The 20168-nt window shown below is 38.2% G+C and overlaps 1 protein-coding gene and 1 long non-coding RNA gene across 18 annotated transcripts in view; one reads left to right on the top strand and one right to left on the bottom strand.

Moving 5' to 3' along the window:
• The window catches only part of LOC114605886 (uncharacterized), a 142619-nt gene that overhangs the window by 1466 nt on the left and 120985 nt on the right, over positions 1–20168 (top strand). Inside the window, exon 2 of the long non-coding RNA XR_013394423.1 lies at positions 445–519. This is a non-coding gene — a long non-coding RNA (uncharacterized LOC114605886). The remainder of the gene's footprint in view (positions 1–444; positions 520–20168) is intronic.
• CACNA1C (calcium voltage-gated channel subunit alpha1 C) overlaps positions 874–20168 on the bottom strand; it is a 518169-nt gene continuing 498874 nt past the window's right edge. For all 17 annotated transcript variants that reach the window (XM_077935171.1, XM_077935172.1, XM_077935174.1 and 14 more), the window contains 4 exons: positions 19606–19709; positions 18609–18932; positions 12248–17459; positions 874–12055 (listed from right to left, as the gene is read on the bottom strand). In XM_077935171.1, the coding sequence (XP_077791297.1) occupies positions 17163–17459; positions 18609–18932; positions 19606–19709 (725 nt within the window). In that variant the 3' untranslated portion in view covers positions 874–12055; positions 12248–17162. The remainder of the gene's footprint in view (positions 12056–12247; positions 17460–18608; positions 18933–19605; positions 19710–20168) is intronic.

Below are 20168 nucleotides of genomic sequence, written 5' to 3'. Positions count from 1 at the left end.
AAGAATAAGGAATGAACAGACTTTTGGGGGTTAATTTACCAGGCTATGGCTTTTTATTATCAACTACCGGTACTTCTTGATCTGCCATGAGCTTATCTTCAGTTAGTGTGCTTCTTGTTCTTATTGGTTAGGGCACATTTGAGCTTGGTTGTTCTGAATTTATTTGTTTCTGAATCTGACTTGCATTTTTAGTGTTGTTTGCTTACATTCTTATTTGCCAGAGCATTCATATTCCTCAAAGTTGTCTTTCCTAGAAGATGCTTTAGAAAGTATTTTAGAAAGTATTTTGGGAGAAATGTACAATTGCACATCCCTACCTTATTTGTGTTAGTTGCAGAACAAATTTGTAATTGTCAAATTTGTGCTGCAAATAATAAGTAGAATATCAAAATATAACCAAAACTGGTGGAAAGTATGTTTATTGTTCTATATCTTCTTTGACAGGTGAATAGACAATGAGAGGGAAAGCAAGAGAGGTACAGGGACAATAAACTCAGCCAACTCATAACAACATGATGGGTGAGTATTAATGTATTTGTTGTTTCTGTTTCTATTTTATGTAATATTAGTGTAACATTGCTTGGATAACAGTTTTATGTTGTGGTGGTAGTATAGCCATATTTCCCATTCATAAGATGTGTACTGGTTCAGAAAGTATGAGGACTGGGCTGTTAGCCATGCAGATAGCCACTACTATTGTAAAGGTATGGTTAGGATTCTAAATACCGCTTGGCACTGATAGAACTGTAATACAAATCCAAGTATAAATGTTAGGAATGTATAAGTTGACAGTGGCTGGCAGATTGGCCTGTTTGTAGCAGATGTCATGAGGAAGGTATAAGTGTAAAAGGAGTTAGGATAAACCAATCAAGACATTGTTAAAAAATTTATTAGCAATTTTTAAAATAACATAATTCCTCAGATAAAAATGCAATCTTACAGGAATATACATTTGTCTCACACCAAGGCAATTCTCTAGCTCACTTTGTGGGTCATTCATTCTGTTTATTTAAAATGTGTGAGAAGAGGGCAAGACTGGTTGTTTGTTTTTAACCTATGGCAGGCTTACATTATGGTTACAAACTGTACAGCTTTATTTTACAAGGGCAATTTTAGCCTTCTTGATTTCAGTTGGTTCATGAAAACTGGGTCTTAAAACAGTGGGACCTGCTCAACAGCTCTGTCTGGAACATCTTTAAGTTAGATAGTATGAGCATTTTGGATTAGGGAGGAGGAAAAGTGGAGGAATTTACATCTCGACAGACATAACAGCTTTTAAGAGCTCAGTTCATTCATGGATCTAAGCAATTAGAAAGAAAGTTACATGCAGAAATCTGTATCATATCAACTAAACATTTATAGCTGATGGTCAGGAGAAATGAAGTTCCTTGGATGGTCAGAGGAAGTGAAAGTTGTGCATGAGCCCACTGCACACTGAAATTAATAAGATGGATAGTTTTGTCAGGATGAACCCCTCAGTTCAATGAAATAAGGAGAAACATATACTGAAGCTATACTTGGTTTGCCTGTTCCTGTAATGTGATCGCAGACATCAATAAGAATGTAGCCTAAAAAACGTGGAATCATACCCTAAAGTATATTTGCTTCTGAGCTGGATTACAGTAGGTATTCTTTTCTTTAAAAAAAATTATCCTTGACTTGCTAAGCTTCACTATTTTAGGAAGGACTTCTTTCTTTCTTTCTTTCTTTCTTTCTTTCTTTCTTTCTTTCTTTCTTTCTTTCTATATATCCAAGAAAGGCACAGTGTGGCCTCTTTCATCCAGACACTTTTAAGAAATCAAATTTGTCTGTAGTAGAGGCATCTTTGACAGAGAGACAGCATTGTATAAAACATAGCAATATTTATTGGTAGGGACATGCAACTTGTTTTTTCATGGAAGGATGATTATGTGGAAGCTCTAGGTACATGAGGTTATGAGGTGCAGCATCTTATCTTGCAATGCTCTTTGTGTGTGTGTGCATTTGAATTAGAGATTTACCTAAAAACATAGAAATCATTTCTTGTTCAGATGTTTAGAGCTTTTAAGACACTTCTTATCCATTCATGTTGCAAGAGCTGTAGAAACTCTTAGTAGGTTCCTAAACGTACATGATTGAGACAATAAATGATTGAAGTGATTTTTTTAAAATATAAATTTGGTTCTGCTGACATAAATTTCTCAAATAATAGCCCATGGTTAAAACTAGGCCAGAAACATCAAATAGTTTGAATGTGCCACCACACTATTTGTTTGCCTTGATTAATATGGTGCAAGGATACAGTTTTGCTGCTGAGAGCCTGCTTAAATTGATAAGATGCATGGAATGGACTGTGGAGGAGGCTGACATCTATTTTGTATTGTGCTTGCAATGGTGAAGCCTCTGACACTGGTTGACTAAGTAAGTCAGTATTAATACACTAACTCATGAACACCTGCCCCCAAATCAGTGTTGTAGGCAATGGTCAACTGAGACAAGAATGATCTGTAAAGTAACCTTAGCACTTCAGGATAAAAAGAGGGATTGTGTACGCTGCCTTAAGCTCCTTAGAGGAACAGAAGGGCTAAAATATTATAAGTAAAATAAATAATAAAGGTCAGAAGGGGTTGTATGCTGTGTAGGGAGTGTAGGAGGTCGGCTGCTTAAAGGACTTGGGTCATTCCATGTCATTTCAACAAGGTCATGTCACCCTCCATCTCGGATGTTGATGAAATCTGGTGTACACCCATCCCTTGTGATTGAAAGAAACCCCCTTAAATTTCCCCCCTCTATCTCAAACGGTTTTAATTTTATAGCACTTCAAAGTTTCATTAAATCTGCGTTGTCTGTCCCCTTTGAGACCTTCGGCACAATAAACCCTTGTGTACATTTTATTTATTTTTCTGCATAACAATTGATCAGATCTATTTGAAATTTTACACAGAGCTCAATAACATGATGAGGATTTCAGAAAAAAATACACCAGCACTCAAAAGATTTTATAAATGCCTACAAAAAATTATAAATGCACTTGAAGCCTAGTTTTTTTGGTGGAAAACCTAGGTTTAGAAAACCTGAATTTACAGCATGTGGGCATGGTATAACCAAAAGTTTTTGATGTAGAAAATTATTGCAAAGACATGCTCTTTCTTGAGAAAGAATGAAATTTATGGGTTTTTATTCCTTGTAATGAAAATTTTACGTTTTTTGGACATCGTAGAAAAAAATGGCTACCATTTTGTACAACTCTCCTACAATCCATAGCAGTAGTAGAAAAAATTACTGAAACAAAGTTGTTCATCTTAAAAATTACAATAATATTGGTTATTATAGATTTTTTTGAAAGTGCAGACTTGTTTCTAGTTTTGGGGTATTTAAAATTATGAAAATTGGCTATCGTGAAATCAATAATAATAATAATAATAAATTCGGTCAGAAGCTTTAAATGCTGACATGTAAGGTAATAAGACCTAGCAAGAAAAAGATTAAAAGAATTTAAAATTATTATATTCAATTATGCAATATTACATGATCCCCAGTTTGTTTTTCAGAATATTATTACATACAAAGACAAGTCTATCTTACAAAAGAAAAGAAAAAGAGAATGATATTTGTGTGCCATCTTGAAATAATGGATGCATGGAGACTTTTTAACATTTATGTTAAATATATTGAGGCGTAATTCACAATGAGGCTGTTTTATGACAGCAGATACATTAATAACAGTAAAGACAACAGTTAAACTAAAGTAAAAAATTACCATAATAGATTATGCTATTATCACAGTTGATTACCTTACAAGTTCAATGCTCCTCAGTTTCTTTGCTGTAGCCTCAGTATCACCTGTAAGTATTTCATTTTTTCTTCCATCAACACCAGTGGCTTGCATGACTCATCTGCATTGCATCACCCAACTTCAGCTATCCATGATTCATCCACAAACTGAACAATAGCATACACAACTAGCGAGACTTCTCTGAACTGCAATCTGAGAAAACATTTTAAAATGTCTAATATTTTAAATATTTCTGAAATGAATAATTATTTTTAAAATAATTGATGTACTCATATTTTTATATAATACTCAATTTTTAATTTTTTGGAATATTTTTCTTGCTAGGTCTTACTTCCTTACATGTCAGCATTTAATGTTCTACTGACTGTAAATTCTTTTTTTTTTTCTTTTTTATATTCCTGATAGCCAATTTTCATAACTTCAAAATCCCAAAATTAAAACAAGTCTGCACTTTTGAAAAAAACCTATAATAATATTATTTTAGTTTTTAAGATAAACAACTTTGTTTCATTAATGTTTTCTATTACAGCTATGGATTGTAGGAAAGTTGTACAATATGGCTACCCAGTAGCCATTTTCCCCCACGATGTCCAAAAAATGTAAAATTTTCATTACAAGGAATAAAAAATCACAAATTTCATTCTTTTTCAAGAAAGAGCATGTCTTTGCAATAATTTTCAACATCAAAAACTTTTGGTTACATCGTGCCCATACGCTGTAAATTCAGGTTTTCTAAACCTAGTTTTTCCATAAAAAAACTAGGCTACAAGTGCATTTATAATTTTTTGTAGGCATTTATAAAATCTTTTGAGTGCTGGTGTATTTTTTTCTGAAATCCTCATCATTTTATTGAGCTCTCTGTAAAATTTCAAAGAGATATGATAATTGTTTATGCAGGAAAAAAAACCCCAGAATGTACACAATGGTATCTTGTGCCGAGGGTCTCAAGAGGGACAGACAACACAGATTTAACAAAACTTCGAAGTGCTTTAAAAATAAAACCGTTTGAGATAGAGGGGAAAAAATGAAGGGGGTTTCTTTCAATCATAAGTGAAGGGTGTACACCAAGTTTCATCAAAATCTGAAATGGTGGGTGAGAAAACCCTTGGTTATTTTGCATTGATTTGATGTGGAATGATCCATTTGGAATAAATAGGAACCTGAGGAAGCTTGTGTGATGCAAAGATGGAGAAAGGTGGGCTGAGTTGGAGAAAGGGGGACTGAGGCAAAGCCTCCCAGGGGGCTCAGTGCAGGAAGGAGGTGGATAGGCAAAGGGAGGATAAGAGGTTTAGAGGCTGTGACCAGGGAGCCAAGAGGACATAAGCTGCTAGGACACTAACAAGAGTAGCACAGAAGGAGGATTTTGTCTGATGTGGTTTCTCCCGTCACTGTAACATTGTGACCTACAACAACCCTGAGGTTGTAATTTTGGGATTTTTAAAATTTTCACAGCACATAAACTACCTTCTCTACCAATGTGCAAGATACTGACATGAATTCTTATTAAGTAATTGGTGATCATGAGCCAGATAATATGCCTAGAGCAGCTTCTGTGTTCATTTTACTGTTCATGAAAACACAGAATTGTTTTTGTTTTTTATGTGACGGCTTACTTTGTAAGCAGACTTTAGAAAATAGTTTATGAAAAGCAGGCCATAAATAATTAAAGAAATTACTTATGATGCTAAAGGTTAATATAGATTAGCATAGTCCACTAAAAGTAGATCCCTAAATGATTTGTTTAAGAGCATAAGAAAAGTATTACATTCAGACCGATAGGATACCAATGGTATTATACTATCTCTGTCAGTGGTGAATACAAGATGCTACAATAATACGTACACCACTACAAGGCAATAATACAGGAACTGTGTTGAAATTCATACTTTCAGAAACTGAGATGAACTAAGATCAAACTGGGTTTATTTCCTCTTATTTCATATCTCTTTCTGATAATATAAAATGTAGCTCAAGGATATATGCCCCAAATATGTACAGCACAATTAATCAGGATTCCGCCCCCCCCCCCCCCCGCACAAATCCTCACATTAAATGGAGTTTGGGCAGAAGACTGATTGATTGAACCACCTGTCACCAGTGGACTTCAGCTAGGATACCAGAGAGAAAATGTTCTGATAAAATAATTGCAGAATAATATCACTGATGGCTGTTTCATCATTAACACTCCTTCTAATACTAAACTTACATAGTGAGTGTTTTGTCCGGAATGTCTCTGGATGTCGCAGCATGCTTGGGGGACCCCTAATGTTTGCAGAAGTATAAAAAGGCTTCTTTAAAAACAAAAACACACAAAGCCCCCGCCCCCGAACAATGAGGACTGAACATGCGCAATAGCCACAGAATATTGTGTGATAGCTGGAAAAGGAAAATGGAGAACAAGATGGAGGAGTGGAATGCCCTGCTTGGAAGGAGGGGCTGGCTGGAACCCAAACTGTGAAGGTATACGACAGTATTTTTTACAGGTCCTGCCAGGTCCCACTTGTTCCTCCTAACGGCAATCTGACACATAGGACATAAAACTGGGGCACCCATGGGCGAAGTAAGGGTTTCTGTGCATTCCCCAGGTATTCAGAAAAAATATTATTTTGTAAAAAAGAAAAGAGGGGAAGGGACAGAAAAGAACCCATCTTCCAACAAGAACTGCATATGAGCAAAGCTCTCCTGTAATAATGGTACGTTAAGACATGTATAAAATCTCTGACAGTGATGAACACTGGAGGGCTGGATTGGCTTTTCAACAAGGAAAAAGAGGAGCTCTACCAGAGAACACAGGGAATAGGGATTTAAAAAAATATCCCTCCCCTGCTATAGTTTTCAGTTCGGGAGCTGTGGTAATTCCAAAACATATCTGCATTGATTTACAATGCAATAGCACTCAGAATTGAGGATGGTGATGGCAGCCCACAGGCCTGAACAATCTGAAATAAGTTCAAGGTCCCCTGACTCATGTCAGGATAATGCTCCTATCCCTGCAAAGTACTGCTGAGGTTTAGGTCTAGCTGAACAAACCCCACCCCCACCCCACCAGGTATTATAGTTTTCAAGTTTGTGGCTGCTGAGTATGTATGTATTGGTTAAAGCACTATCCTCCTGTTGTACCACTCTGGTTGGAGGCCATTCCCACCACGGTCCCTCAACCATTTCTGTCCTCTCAGCAGCAATAAGTTCTAGCGGACAAAGGAGTCTGAATTCTTCCCCGCCCCCAAGTCCTAATAGGCCTTCAATATTTAGGATAGTACTTCCTGCATGGAATGTATATTGTATACCTGTATGAACTGCATATTGTTAATACATGGTGTGGATCAGATTAAATCCCACACTTCATTGCAAGTAAAGGACCAGTCTCCACCTAGGAAACTACAATAAATGAGACAACCCTGTCTCTCTATTCTGGAGTCACATTTTTTCTTATGTAGTCACTACTATCTCAGGGCCCTTATCCTTGTGTGATCCAGTCTACTTAGTAAAAATGTCATATGGTATTCCTTATCCCTTTGCTGCCCGCCTCCCCCCATTTACTTATGTGAAATTAGCAATATTAAGTTGGAGGACATAGGAGGTTCCTTTCAGCCATATATTCTATTAATTTCAGTTCTCTTTGTGTGGTCTCACTAGCTTCAAATCAGTTAATTTCCCATGCTTGTTAAGTTGAAAATGATTAAGAATCTCATGTATACATGGCATAGTTCTCTTCATATATATATATATATATATATATATATATATATATATATATATGTCTGTTATTAAATCTCACATTTTTTCTTTTTCTGTGTTAGAATTTTGATGGCCTGGCAAATGTTACTGTTTTGATCTTTTATCAGGTAAAGAACAGTTTTGCCCAAATAATTTCCATGTAAGAAACTGTAACATATAAAACAACCCTCTCTTTGTAGTGTGAAGTCAGAACCCAACCCAGGATTTTGATTAATCTTCTAGAGATTAATTGGACACAACTGTCCATTCATCTATCCAACCTCACAGTTCCTTGATTCATATTCCATTCCATTTATATTATATCAGAACTGTAATGTTTAATACAAATCGATGTACAATTATACCAAATATGTTTCAAATGTGGGCTCTTCCTGTAAAGGATGAGTTTATTTTTAAATGTTATTAAGAAGCGCACAAATTGCAATTGTTACTAAGAGAATAATCTCAGCAACTGAACAGTTAGCGAGCTGTGTGTTTTCTTGAAAAGTTGTCTCCATGGTTGTCAAATCATAACTTGCCTTTAAGTAAGAATGTTTCACAGAATGATCTCAAACTCTTCAGTCAGAAAAAGACACAGAAGCCTGGCTGAGACCCATACAACTCTTATATTGGCATCAGTCTAAAGAAAGCAATGATACATTGCTTTAGAAATTATCAAGAAATGTAAAAAATGCATTTGCCCTTTTTGTTGTTGTCATAGTCATCAACAGGGTGGGACTAGGGTTAGAAAACAAAGCAGAAATAGATGTGGTCCTGTACATAGTGCTCCTTTGGCTGTCCCTTCAGACTCCGGTGCAGTGGGGGGTGGGGTAATAAAACAGGTTGGATCCCTTGCAGTAGCAGCAACATCTGCATCATTGTAATCATCAACATCTTCATCATACATGTTCACTTGAAGAGGCAGACGATGCAGAAAAGTTCTCGGGCTAAGGGAACTCCAGCTCTGGATCATTAAGCCCAGCTTTCCTCCCATAATCTAAATCATACAGAATAAGGGGGGGGGGGGAATCCAATATAACCGGGCTGGTAGAATGACCAAGGGTGATGGGGGAAGATGGAAGTCTTGGTACTTGCAATAAATGTCTTTAGTCTGCAGTGTAGACAGTTGTCGAGCTGCAGGAGTGAACAAACTCAAAAGAGTGATGGTTGGCTTTTTCCCCTTGTAGAAAACAACCCAGTCTTTAGCTTCTGTAAAGCTTCCATCGGCAGTGCAGTGATTGTATCCAACATGTAAGCCCAATACAAAGGGAAAAGAAAGGACATTTTATGGAACCAAAGCTTTTCCCCTTTCCCCTACCATGCCCCAGACTGCCCCACTTAAAGGAGGCAGTAGCTCTTTGCTCAGACCCATTTAAGTATCTCTTTCTATGCTTATATTATAGCCACTTGAAGTAAAATAGCAGCCACTCATAATCTAAACTGTGCTGGCAGCAGCAAGCTCTGGCCATGGTCCACCAAAATCTCTGTTAAAATATCTGCAAAGTACCTTTCATTCATTGGTGTTTGATACGAAATAGGGTATAGACAGACTATGACAAATATATTAAAGAACTAAGATCTTTCATCCGGTGCTTGAAATTTGGATAGAAACTCCTTCCTCTAATACCCAAATGCACAATGATGGCAGAAGAACGTACTTTGAGTAAATTGCATCTTCAGTCTAACTTTCTATAGAAACAAAAGATGCTCCATACCATAGGTAAATGATTTCATTAATACCTAAACCCAGAAGGTTCTATATATAACAGTTTGTTTTGACAGAAATTGTAGCACCAGTATATACTTAGAAAACATTGTTAATTCCTGTCAAGTGTGTATATATCGTGGTTAATATAAATTCAGTGAATAATTTGCATAAATATGCAATTTTGCACACTCACATGAAGGCATAGAGAATGTGTTTAAATAGGCAGTGTAAACAGGGGGTTTTGTAAAATGCCTGCACAGTATGCATAGTCTCCAAATAATATCAGTAAATATATAAAACTGGATGATATAAACAGATTAGATAATACACTGCCTGGTCAACATGCATAATTTTTGTGTTAAGACTATTCATTTTGATAAGGACATGTATGAATCTAAAATCACTTTTCCAACATCACTTGGATACCCCTGACAATGTGCAAAATTAATTACTTATGCTATCACTTTGTATTTGTTCTCTGTGCCTTTCTGTAAATTTGCAAAGTCACAATTTAACTCTAACTAACCTCAATAAATGCATGTCAAAGCAGTACAGTACTTATGATGGCTGGATGCATGAAATATCAGTTCTCTGACAAATACCACAGGAGGTAAAGGAATAGCACCATATACAACCAGTTATGGCTGGTATTTTACTACCTGTGGAATTTACACTTTTCTGGGAACTCATAGGGTGATATCCAAGGTTAGTCAGAGTAGACCTATTGAAATCAATGGACTTAAGTCTGATTATCATTGGTAGTATACGACTAGTGATAAGTTTGCAATTGCATATAACTGTCTTCATCTATTCCCTTGGAATGCTGTCATAATCCGTGAAGAATAATGCAGCCACCTAATTCCCCATTCCCAAACGTGCAGTGCATGCTTACGTTGGGAGTGGGCAATTCTAAATGAATTTAGGATTGGTTTACATGCATATGTGTATCATTTAATTTCACTTGATTACTAAATGGCTTACAGTTGTGAACCAATTCAACTGAAAAGCTTTAAGCCCCTTCTGATGTTTATTTAAGTAGCATGAGAGCTGCTGCAGTTCAGCTGTTTCCTATGCTGCTTGAGTGGCATCAGAAGCCCTAATATGGGAGGAGTCCACAGTGTGCCATCCCACACCATCATCACTATTCCTAAAGTTGAGGTATCATAGGCATGGGAAGGAGCCATACTGCCATCTCCATCCATGTGTCCATCCTGTGGTGCAGGATTTACACTGATGCAGCTCCCATTTTATGAAGTTAATGTCAGAACGGATCCTTTGAATTTTAGGTGATCTGAAGTTATATGAAAAGTATTTCTGTTGTATTTGCTCTGTTTTGGCTTGTTGAGAAATGAAATTAATATCTTGATATTAGTCATTAGCAACATAATCCTATACACATCTACTCAGAAATAAGTCTCATTGAGGTTAATGGGACTTAGGTATACCTATGGGTGTAGGATTGCAGTCTTTTTGATATAAATTAAAAAATTAAAAATTGTCCAGTAGCACCTTAGAGACTATGCACACGAAAGCTTATACCCACAACAAACTTAGTTGGTCTCTAAGGTGCTACTGGACAATTTTTTACAGTGGTACCTCGGGTTAAGAACTTAATTCGTTCTGGAGGTCCATTCTTAACCTGAAACTGTTCTTAATCTGAGGTACCATTTCAGCTAATGGGGCCTCCCACTGCCGCCGCGCGATTTCTGTTCTCATCCTGAAACAAAGTTCTTAACCTGAGGTACTATTTCTGGGTTAGCGGAGTCTGTAAGCTGAAGCATCTGTAACCTGAAGCGTATGTAACCCGAGGTACCACTGTATTTATTTCGACTGCGTCAGACCAACATGGCTACCTACCTGAATCTAGAGTTTTTTTGATGAATACTGTATGCAGGTGTGGACTGGCCCTAGTAATTATGAATATGATATTGAGGAATGACAGCTATTCTGGATTAATAAAAAATGAATGAAATTGTTTGATCTAATGCATACATGGTTGGAAACAGTTAATGAGGATTCTTAAGCGCAAACAAAACTAAAAAAAGCAAGTTGTTTCCAGGTGGATTCTGGCTCTCTGCTCTCATTGCAGCATGGTTATTAATTGTTGGCCAGGATGTGATTTTGGAGAACATGCTATATAAATTGTGTGCACAGTTGTCAGGGCTGGCTCAGGACATTTTGCCATTAGAGGCAAAACAAAAAATCTTGACCCCTCATCCGCTGTGTCTCTACTGCTGTATGTCTGCCCACTTGCTGGATCTGCTGCCTCTCCCAGCTTTCTGGAGCTTGTTGCCCTGAGGCGACTGCCACACCTCACCTCACAGTTGTATAATGCCTCTCTAAGAATGGATATTATACTTTGCAAAATTTGATTGATTTTTCATAGATAGTTCAACCTATTTAATAAGTCTTCTTGTTGGAGCCTTCTATAAGTGAATGCATGGTTTAATAAAATCTGGAGCATGATGGTTATGAGCAAAGTAGAAAAAAATAGTAAAATTAAGAGAAGGAGGACAAAAAAAGAGGTTTTTTTTTAACTTTTCAGTATGTTATTACAAATATTAACACTGGAGGGAAAATATATACTCATCTTTGATCTTTTTGTTAGCCCCTTTGAGTATGGTTTCAGAGAAGAGAGGGAAACACATTCATTTATGTCATAGATGAAGTATAGTGACTTATAAAAGGGACGCGGGTGGCGCTGTGGGTAAAAGCCTCAGCACCTAGGGCTTGTCGATCGAAAGGTCGGCGGTTCGAATCCCCGCAGCGGGGTGCGCTCCCGTTGTTCGGTCCCAGCGCCTGCCAACCTAGCAGTTCGAAAGCACTCCCGGGTGCAAGTAGATAAATAGGGACCGCTTACTGGTGGGAAGGTAAACGGCGTTTCCGTGTGCTGCGCTGGCTCGCCAGATGCAGCTTTGTCACGCTGGCCATGTGACCCGGAAGTGTCTCCGGACAGCGCTGGCCCCTGGCCTCTTGAGTGAGATGGGCGCACAACCCTAGAGTCTGTCAAGACTGGCCCGTACGGGCAGGGGTACCTTTACCTTTACCTTACTAGCGGGAAGGTAAACGGCGTTTCCGTGTGCGGCTCTGGCTCGCCAGAGCAGCGATGTCACGCTGGCCACGTGACCCGGAAGTGTCTCCGGACAGCGCTGGCCCCCGGCCTCTTGAGTGAGATGGGCGCACAACCCTAGAGTCTGTCAAGACTGGCCCGTACGGGCAGGGGTACCTTTTTAGTGACTTATAACCATCAATCTACAACCTAGTACTTCTCTGTTAAATGCAAAGTATTAAATGTATAGTAGTTCTCCACAAGCACATGGTTAAAAATATAATTTGCTACCACAAGATATAGTAACGACTGCCAGCTTGGATGGCTTTAAAGGGGGGTTGACAAAGTCATGGAGGATAATGCTCTCAATGCTATTAACCAGAATAGTTGTGTACTGCCTCCAGTAAGGGAGGTGATATGCCTCTGAATACCAGTTTCTGGGGAGCACCAGTGGGGAGAGTGCTCATGTCCTGCTTGTTGGTCACTATCAGAGCAGGAGATGCTTGACTAGATAGGTCTTAGGAGCAAACATTCCAGCTCCAGAAGACATGCTTTGAAGACCTTCCTTCTTTGGATGGCCTTTTGTCTTGCTTCAGCTAATTTCTATTTTAAATGCTGTTGGTTGTATTGTTTTCTATACTGAAATTTTATTGTTTTAAATTTATACCAATTTAATAATGTAATCTGTTTTATAAATAATATATTGGTTTGGAAAATGCGGTATAAATACCTGGTGGCAATGTTGCAGCACAGAAGCATACTTGAGACCGCTGATTTTCATGAGCTTAACAGTTCTCAGTTCTGTGTTAGATTATATTATTATTATTAAATTTGTATACCAATTATAGCCAATAAGACAGTACTTATTTTTAAAAGAAAGGAATGGATAGGGGTTTCATTTGCTGAAGTAGGGACACGGGTGGCGCTGTGGTCTAAACCACCGAGCCTATTGAGTTTGCATATCATAAGGTTGGCAGTTTGAATCTGCCTGGCAGGGTGAGCTCCTGTTGCTTTGTCCCAGCTCTTGCCAACATAGCAGTTCGAAAGCATACCAGTGTGAATAGATAAATAGGTACCACTGTGGTAGGAAGGTAAATGACATTTTTGTACACTCTGGCACTTGTCACGGTATTCCATGTGCCAGAGGGGTTTAGTCATGCTGGCCACATGACCCGGAAAGCTGTCTGCGGTAAATGCTGACTCCCTCAGCCTGAAAGCGGAGATGAACGCTACACCCCATAGCTGAATTCGACTGGACTTAACCATCCAGGGGTCGTTTACCTTGTTAACTTCATTTGCTGAAAATAATGGGGCATTAGCTCCAGGATAGAAACTTTGTTTGTACTGCTGAAGCAAATGCAGATCAGGACCAGGCTGATAAGACAGTTTTTTTCTGAGGAAGTGGCCAGAATTAGTTAACTATTGGATGCTGGTGAAACAAAAAGAATATAAGAACCCTTAGCCAGAGAATATGAACTTTTCTGCAGATTTATGATTGGACTGCCTGACATTTAGATGTTGGGGGCTTATATAATATGATACACAAGCCATATATTCCAGAACAGAATTTACTTGATTTGGAAGACTTCTGAGTAAGTGGCTTAGATAGTCATAAAATCTGAGTGTTAAAAGTCATACCATATAACTGCTGAGCCTCAGGCCTTGAGACAAGATAACTAAAGCAACCTCAGGAAATAACTGTCCAGATTTTTTGCCTTTAAAAAGGCATTTTTATAGCCTCCATAGATATCTTATTTGAATCTCTGAAATTTTGGGTTAATTTGTTTCTGTCCTACCTGTGATGGAAATGCAATTTCCCCTCATTTCTGTTCAATATGCCCCATTATGTATGTGCATATCTTTCTGAAACACGTGTATTCAAATCAGTATTGAATATATAATTCCAAGGAGTATATTAGTCCACTGAGCAGGTGTATTTCTGATACTGAACTGTAAATTATGCTCACAGTCCTAATCAGTTTAATAGTGCTGATCGTGACTGATAGTCACTCATTGTGACTGAATTCAGCGCCCCCCCCAATGAACAAGTGATTGGGTGTTGAAAGAGGTCATAGTGCCAACCATATGATCAGGTGGTAGATGGTAGCAGATGTGCTCGGACACATGCATACAAGCAATTTGTGAGTATCACATAGCTGCATGGACATATTTTTGGACTGGGGTTATGTTGAACAATTGCCATCTTGCCAACATGTCCCCCCTGGCCCATTAGTCCTCCTCTCCCTGCCCTTATTTCCCATTGTTGTTTTATGCTCTTAACATTATTTTGCATTGTGTTCTTTTATCATCTTTTCCAATGTAAAGTGGTTCTAAAAACTAATAATTACTACCTGTGTTTCATACAGTTCTTCAATTAATCAGGCTAAAGGCAAATGCCATTTTATCAGATTGTATTCAGATTCTTATTCATAATACTCTTTAAATGCTTCTCAGAGTGCTACAATTTAGTGAGTCGTTCTCCATCTTATACTTGTGCATTTTGTTCTTTGTTCCTATGAATAACAAGTTATATTTATTGTTGTTTAACTTCATGTTTTGGTATTTTTTGTCATCCTAATAATTTTTTTAATTACCTTTTCCTTTAAAGTAATTGTAGTCCCTTTAAATGTGCAAATTTGGTGAAGGGTGCTTTGCACTCAGCTTGATATAAATCTGCAACTGAAACCGTGACTAACTCATGAAGAGCATTAATTTGATGTTGTTACATTCATTATTCTTCTAGTATTTTCTCTATTGTAAAATAAATTATTCCCCTTCCTGGAGTTGCTGATGCCAGCTCAGTTTATAGGAAAGGATCAACTGGACTATCTTTGTATAGTGAAATTTGCCACCCTTTAGTGAGGAGAATCATTTTAACTGTGCAAAGGGGTTAAACCTGGATAAAAATTCTCAGCTCCAGAAAGCAAGGTACTCTTCCCATCTCAATTCATTACTGTGCATGTTCAAGGGAGTGCAGAAAAAAGAAAGTGAACACAAGATATGCAAAATCAGTTAATGATCAACCTGCTAGTGGGTTGCAGACTAGTTACTTAACACCAGGTACACTTTGTTCATTGTACAAATTAAAAAAGGGAAAAATCGTATACCCTTTCCCCCCAACCACATGTAGAAAAGCACTTAAAAGTTCAAAGGTAAAGCTTGGCACACTCCAAATACGAAATGATTTACTTTACATGCAGCAAAATATACAAGAATTGTTATTTCCCCCTTAAACAAACTTAATTCATCATATTTGCTTGGCACAATTGCAATTCATTTTAAAAAAATAGTTGAAAAATACTGAAACTGACCTGAATTCAAGTATTACGGTTTCTTCAACAGAAACATCATCAATGCAATAAAACATCACACAGAATATATCGAAACGTAACTCCTTCTCACTTGTGTGGTTTTTTTTGTTTTCTTTAATTCCCTTGTTTTGTTTTTCTATACAGTTTTAATGCCAACACAATTCACAAATTGTATTCAAAATTAATATTATTGCATTGTTTTTGCATATCTTGTGGAACAGAAAATGCAAAGAGTTACTGATTCCCCTTTCAAAAGCAGAGACAGTGGTATATTTTTACACTCACATGACCCCAGATACAGCTCTCCTGCAGTTATACCAGGAAGTGGAGAACTGTATGAACTTACAAACTTTCAGGCATGCATTCACTCTCTCATTCAGTCCTGTTCACTCATTCACACACCCGCAAATATACCTACCACTATAAAGAATCCAAATCGATCACTCATATGTGCAAGACTATATCAAGTGCATTGCCTACTATCTTTAAATTATAAAACAACAACAAAAAGGAGTTTTCCATTACTTCAAATAAAATTACAAATTCTGGTGTACATAATGGTTGGCAAAACTCTTCTAATATCATTATTAGTTTCTACCCAAATTTCAATGGAGGGAAACAAAAAAAAATTTTTTTAAATAGTACAACATAATCAAATCAAACCAATTTTAAACATTTGCAAAGGTGAGAAAGAAAACAAAAAGTTAGGTGATTACAAAACTTTGTAAACACTCCGTTCACCCCCTCCCTCAAAAAATAAAATACCATAAAATAAAGTATTCAAAAATAAAAATTAGAACATGCTTTCAATAAAATATCAAACAGCAAAAACAAGGAGAGATCTACATTAGCCCATCACCACATCTCTTTGAAATGGGCGGGTTGCCTGAACTCCGGTTTGACAGAGCTGGCTTCCTGCTCCTTGAGCAGTTGGCACAGCTAGCTGTCTGAGCTCTGATTGGTTGGCAGAGTAGACTGCCTGAGCTCTGATTGACTGGCAGAGAAGTCTGCCTAGGAGTCTCTGCATTTCCATTAATAAGCATCTGCAATATTGCCATCTACATCTCCTGTACCATTGCCACTTCTGCTTCCTCCTCCAACTCCTCTTCCTCAGCAAAGTGGGGGGATCTGTTGCTGAAGTCTTCTATTCCACTTGCAGATCAAAAGGGCCTTGGCTTTATGGAGATGGTGAGGCTCATACAGAATATGTGCAAAATGATTCTTTTTTGTACAAGCAAAGTTGAAAGACACCCGTTTGATGCAGTGTCCTTTTGGCTAGGGCCATTCACAGGAAGCTGAGGTTTTCCATCACATTCAGGAAGCAGCTGTTGTTCCTTGTGCAGGGACTGAGAAAAGGAGGGATCTGACTCTCCTCCTTTTACTTGTCGTCATTCTTCCTTCATGGACACATGCTGGGGTTGTATATTCACTCCTGAAAAGCTCTTTTACACCACCCAACTCTGCAATTCTTCCTGACGGAAATGAATGAAGAACGCTGTTCTGGTTACTCCAGGTCACGAGAACAGTGAGGCACTTCTGAAACAAACCCATTAGGAACATTGAAACAAATTAAAAAACCAGCATCACTTTCAGCCTTGGCAACTACAGGCTGCTGATATAAATCCTGCTGTCCTTAGGCTCCTCTTGACTTTTTCTACAATCTGGGTTCTGGGCTGTTTCCTCTTTCTCTCCCATACAGTCCTGCCCTGGGTCCCTGCAGTTAACAAAAGGCAAGAGGTTGCCATTGGGGCTTGGCTTGCTGTTACCATTGAGAATGTTGTCAGCAGCATTCTCCATTTCTTCTATCGTCAAGTCACAAGCATCAGCCAGCTCTTGGGTTGTGACCTCAATGAACTTTGGATCTTGAGCAAACTGCACCAGGCCTTCCGAAATCAAGACCTTTAAAGAGCCAGGAGATCAAACACAAGAAAGAAAAGCAGAAATCAATTTTAATATAATAACAAGAGCCAAAGCAATCTGTGGAAATAACAGACAGTAATAATTTGATGGGTAAACCTGGCTTTATAGGACAATGGCTTGGGCCCTATCTTTCCTTCTATGAATGGAGCAGTTAATGTAATAAGGCTTTCCCATTATCCCCTTCCTCTTCAGTCTGCAGCACCCCTGAAAATCTGATTGTAGGGATTGGGAATGGTATTGAATATGGTGTTGTGGGGTTGCTGAATTGACAAAAATATTCCCCCCCCCCCAACATAAACTGAACAGCAATTTAGGATCAAAGGCTGCAATCCTAACCCACTTACTTGGGAGTAAGTCCCATTGAATTCATTTAGGCTTATTTTTGAGGAGACATGGTTAGGATTGCACTTTGAGCCAATTTTGTTTTATTCACTTGCTAGTATAGATAAATAAAGTGAAATACTCACAGTATTTAGAAAAAAATTTTTTTTGGGTTTCTCTTGCTTCAAACCTACACTACTGGCCATTTCTGCCAGAGATGCTACATGCTAACGTATCTCCTGACAGCTTCCTGCCTACAGTACAAATCCAGTTTAGTTCATTTAATAACTGTAATTTTATTAAACTACACTTCTGTATATTTGTGCTAGCAGATAAAGCTTTTGCTTTATAGAACATTCTGGTTATAGGACTAGAATAGCAATCTTGATCAAGAGGGCAGGCTATAATAGTGGGGATATTAACGGCCTTGGACAATTATGTAAACATTTTAATAAACCCCTGCCCTCAGGCCCAACCTCCCTGTTTCTATTTGACAAACTTTATATCCTACATAAGGAATTATTTTCCTTTCATACATTTACTGTTAATTACTTTTGTAAAAGGCAAAGAATTCACAGGGATCTCAAAAACTGCATGACTGGGATAAAAACTGGTGGTCTTTTTCAGATTAATGGTCTATCTAAGAATTGTAAGAGTTTTGGATTCATCTAAAGGAAAAGTAAGCTTAACCTCCTATATTTGTGTCCATGAAATATAATGTATTGCATAGAATACATGTAACTTTGGAGCCTGATCTCCATAAGTGTCATGATTGTTACATCAGTTACCAATACCACATCAACTTACCGCTTCAACAAGGCTGTTAGCGCTGCCGTGAAATTGTCTGCCACACTCTCTGGTCTGACTGGGAACTGTGAGGGAGACCGGCCTGGCTTTTCGAGTGCTGCTAGAGCTGGGGCTATCAGAATACAAGGAGCTGCAATGTATTGATGGGAAGCTATTATTGAGTTTCTCATTGGATTCCTCTCCTTCAAGCCGCAAGGTTTTAATAGGCTGCTGTAACCAATCTTGTATACAGGGTGTGGCAGGGGGTGTGGCACATGACCGAGATGATCTTAGGGGTGAATGGCTTCTTTGAAGAAGAGGACTCAGGCCTGCAACTGCTAGTGCCTATAGATAGAGAAAAAGGAGAACATTGTACATGATGATGGCTGCAAGTTGAATCATAATATGAGAAAATAAACTGTACAAGCTGACTTAGAAAAAGGTTTCTTAAGGTAAATAGAAGAGTATATGGTAGAGTTGTATGAAATTATGCATATGGTAGAAATGGACAGGGAGAAAAACCCTTCTCCCTTTCTCATAATACTGTAACCTGGGGTCATCCAATGAAGCTGAATGTAGGGGGATTCAAGAGAGACAAAAGAAAATACTTCTTTACTCTGCATATACAGTTGTACCTTGGTTTTCGAACAGCATAGTTATCGAACATTTTGGCTCCCAAACGCCACAAACCCAGAAGTGACTGTTCGGGTTTGCAAACTATTTTGGAAGCCAAACATCCGACAGGGCTTCTGGTTGGCTGCAGGAAGCTGCACTTTGGTTTCCGAACGTTTTGGATTATATACAGTACAATGCAACAATTGAACTGAAAGATCACCAAGGCAACAGTAATTGCTAAACTCTTGTTTTTCAGGAAGGTACAGGTGGCATATAAGACGTAATTGATAAATCAGCATTTCTGGCCATTGCTGTCTGTCCCCAATCCAGAAACAGCTGAGTTCAGAAGCATACCTAGTGAGAGTGTGATCCCATAGTTAGATGTTCACTGATGAATGCTTACCTGATGATGTACCACATGCAAGGGCACTGCTGTCTTCTGTGGGACTTCCGTACCCTGATTTTTCTGTCTCTTAAGACACTCCAGATGAAAGGATGCTCTTCGACCTGCAAAGCCAGTTGCACAGAAGTGTGATAATATTTTAAGCTGCTTTCATAACACAATTAGGGGTGGAACTTCATGTAACATTTTATGATGCAAACATAGGTTCTTATTTGTATATTTGCCTTATATCACTAATAAAGGGGTAGGGTATTTGCAGAGGAGAACAGGCAGGTAGAGGCAGATGCACAATATTTTCCTGCACACCACTGATCTCTTGCAACTCTTTTTGTTTTTAGCACCCTTTTACCCCAGTTAGAATCCGAGACTGGAAATAAGCCTGATTGGAAAGAAAAAGGGGGTGGATTCGCAGGAGAAAATCAGCAAATACAGAAAAGGTTAAGCATTTTCAGTTGGTTCCTTCCTGCTGCCACATTCAGATACAGGTTGGAGACCGATCACATCTCTTTTATATGAGATGTGATTTTTGGCCTGCATCGCACTGAGATGGCAAACCTGTGTCT

This window comes from Podarcis muralis, chromosome 10 (assembly GCF_964188315.1).
Source record: "Podarcis muralis chromosome 10, rPodMur119.hap1.1, whole genome shotgun sequence".
Lineage (NCBI taxonomy): Eukaryota > Metazoa > Chordata > Lepidosauria > Squamata > Lacertidae > Podarcis > Podarcis muralis.
Note: the sequence above shows the minus strand (reverse complement) of the source record. Positions and strands in the feature narration are given on the sequence as shown.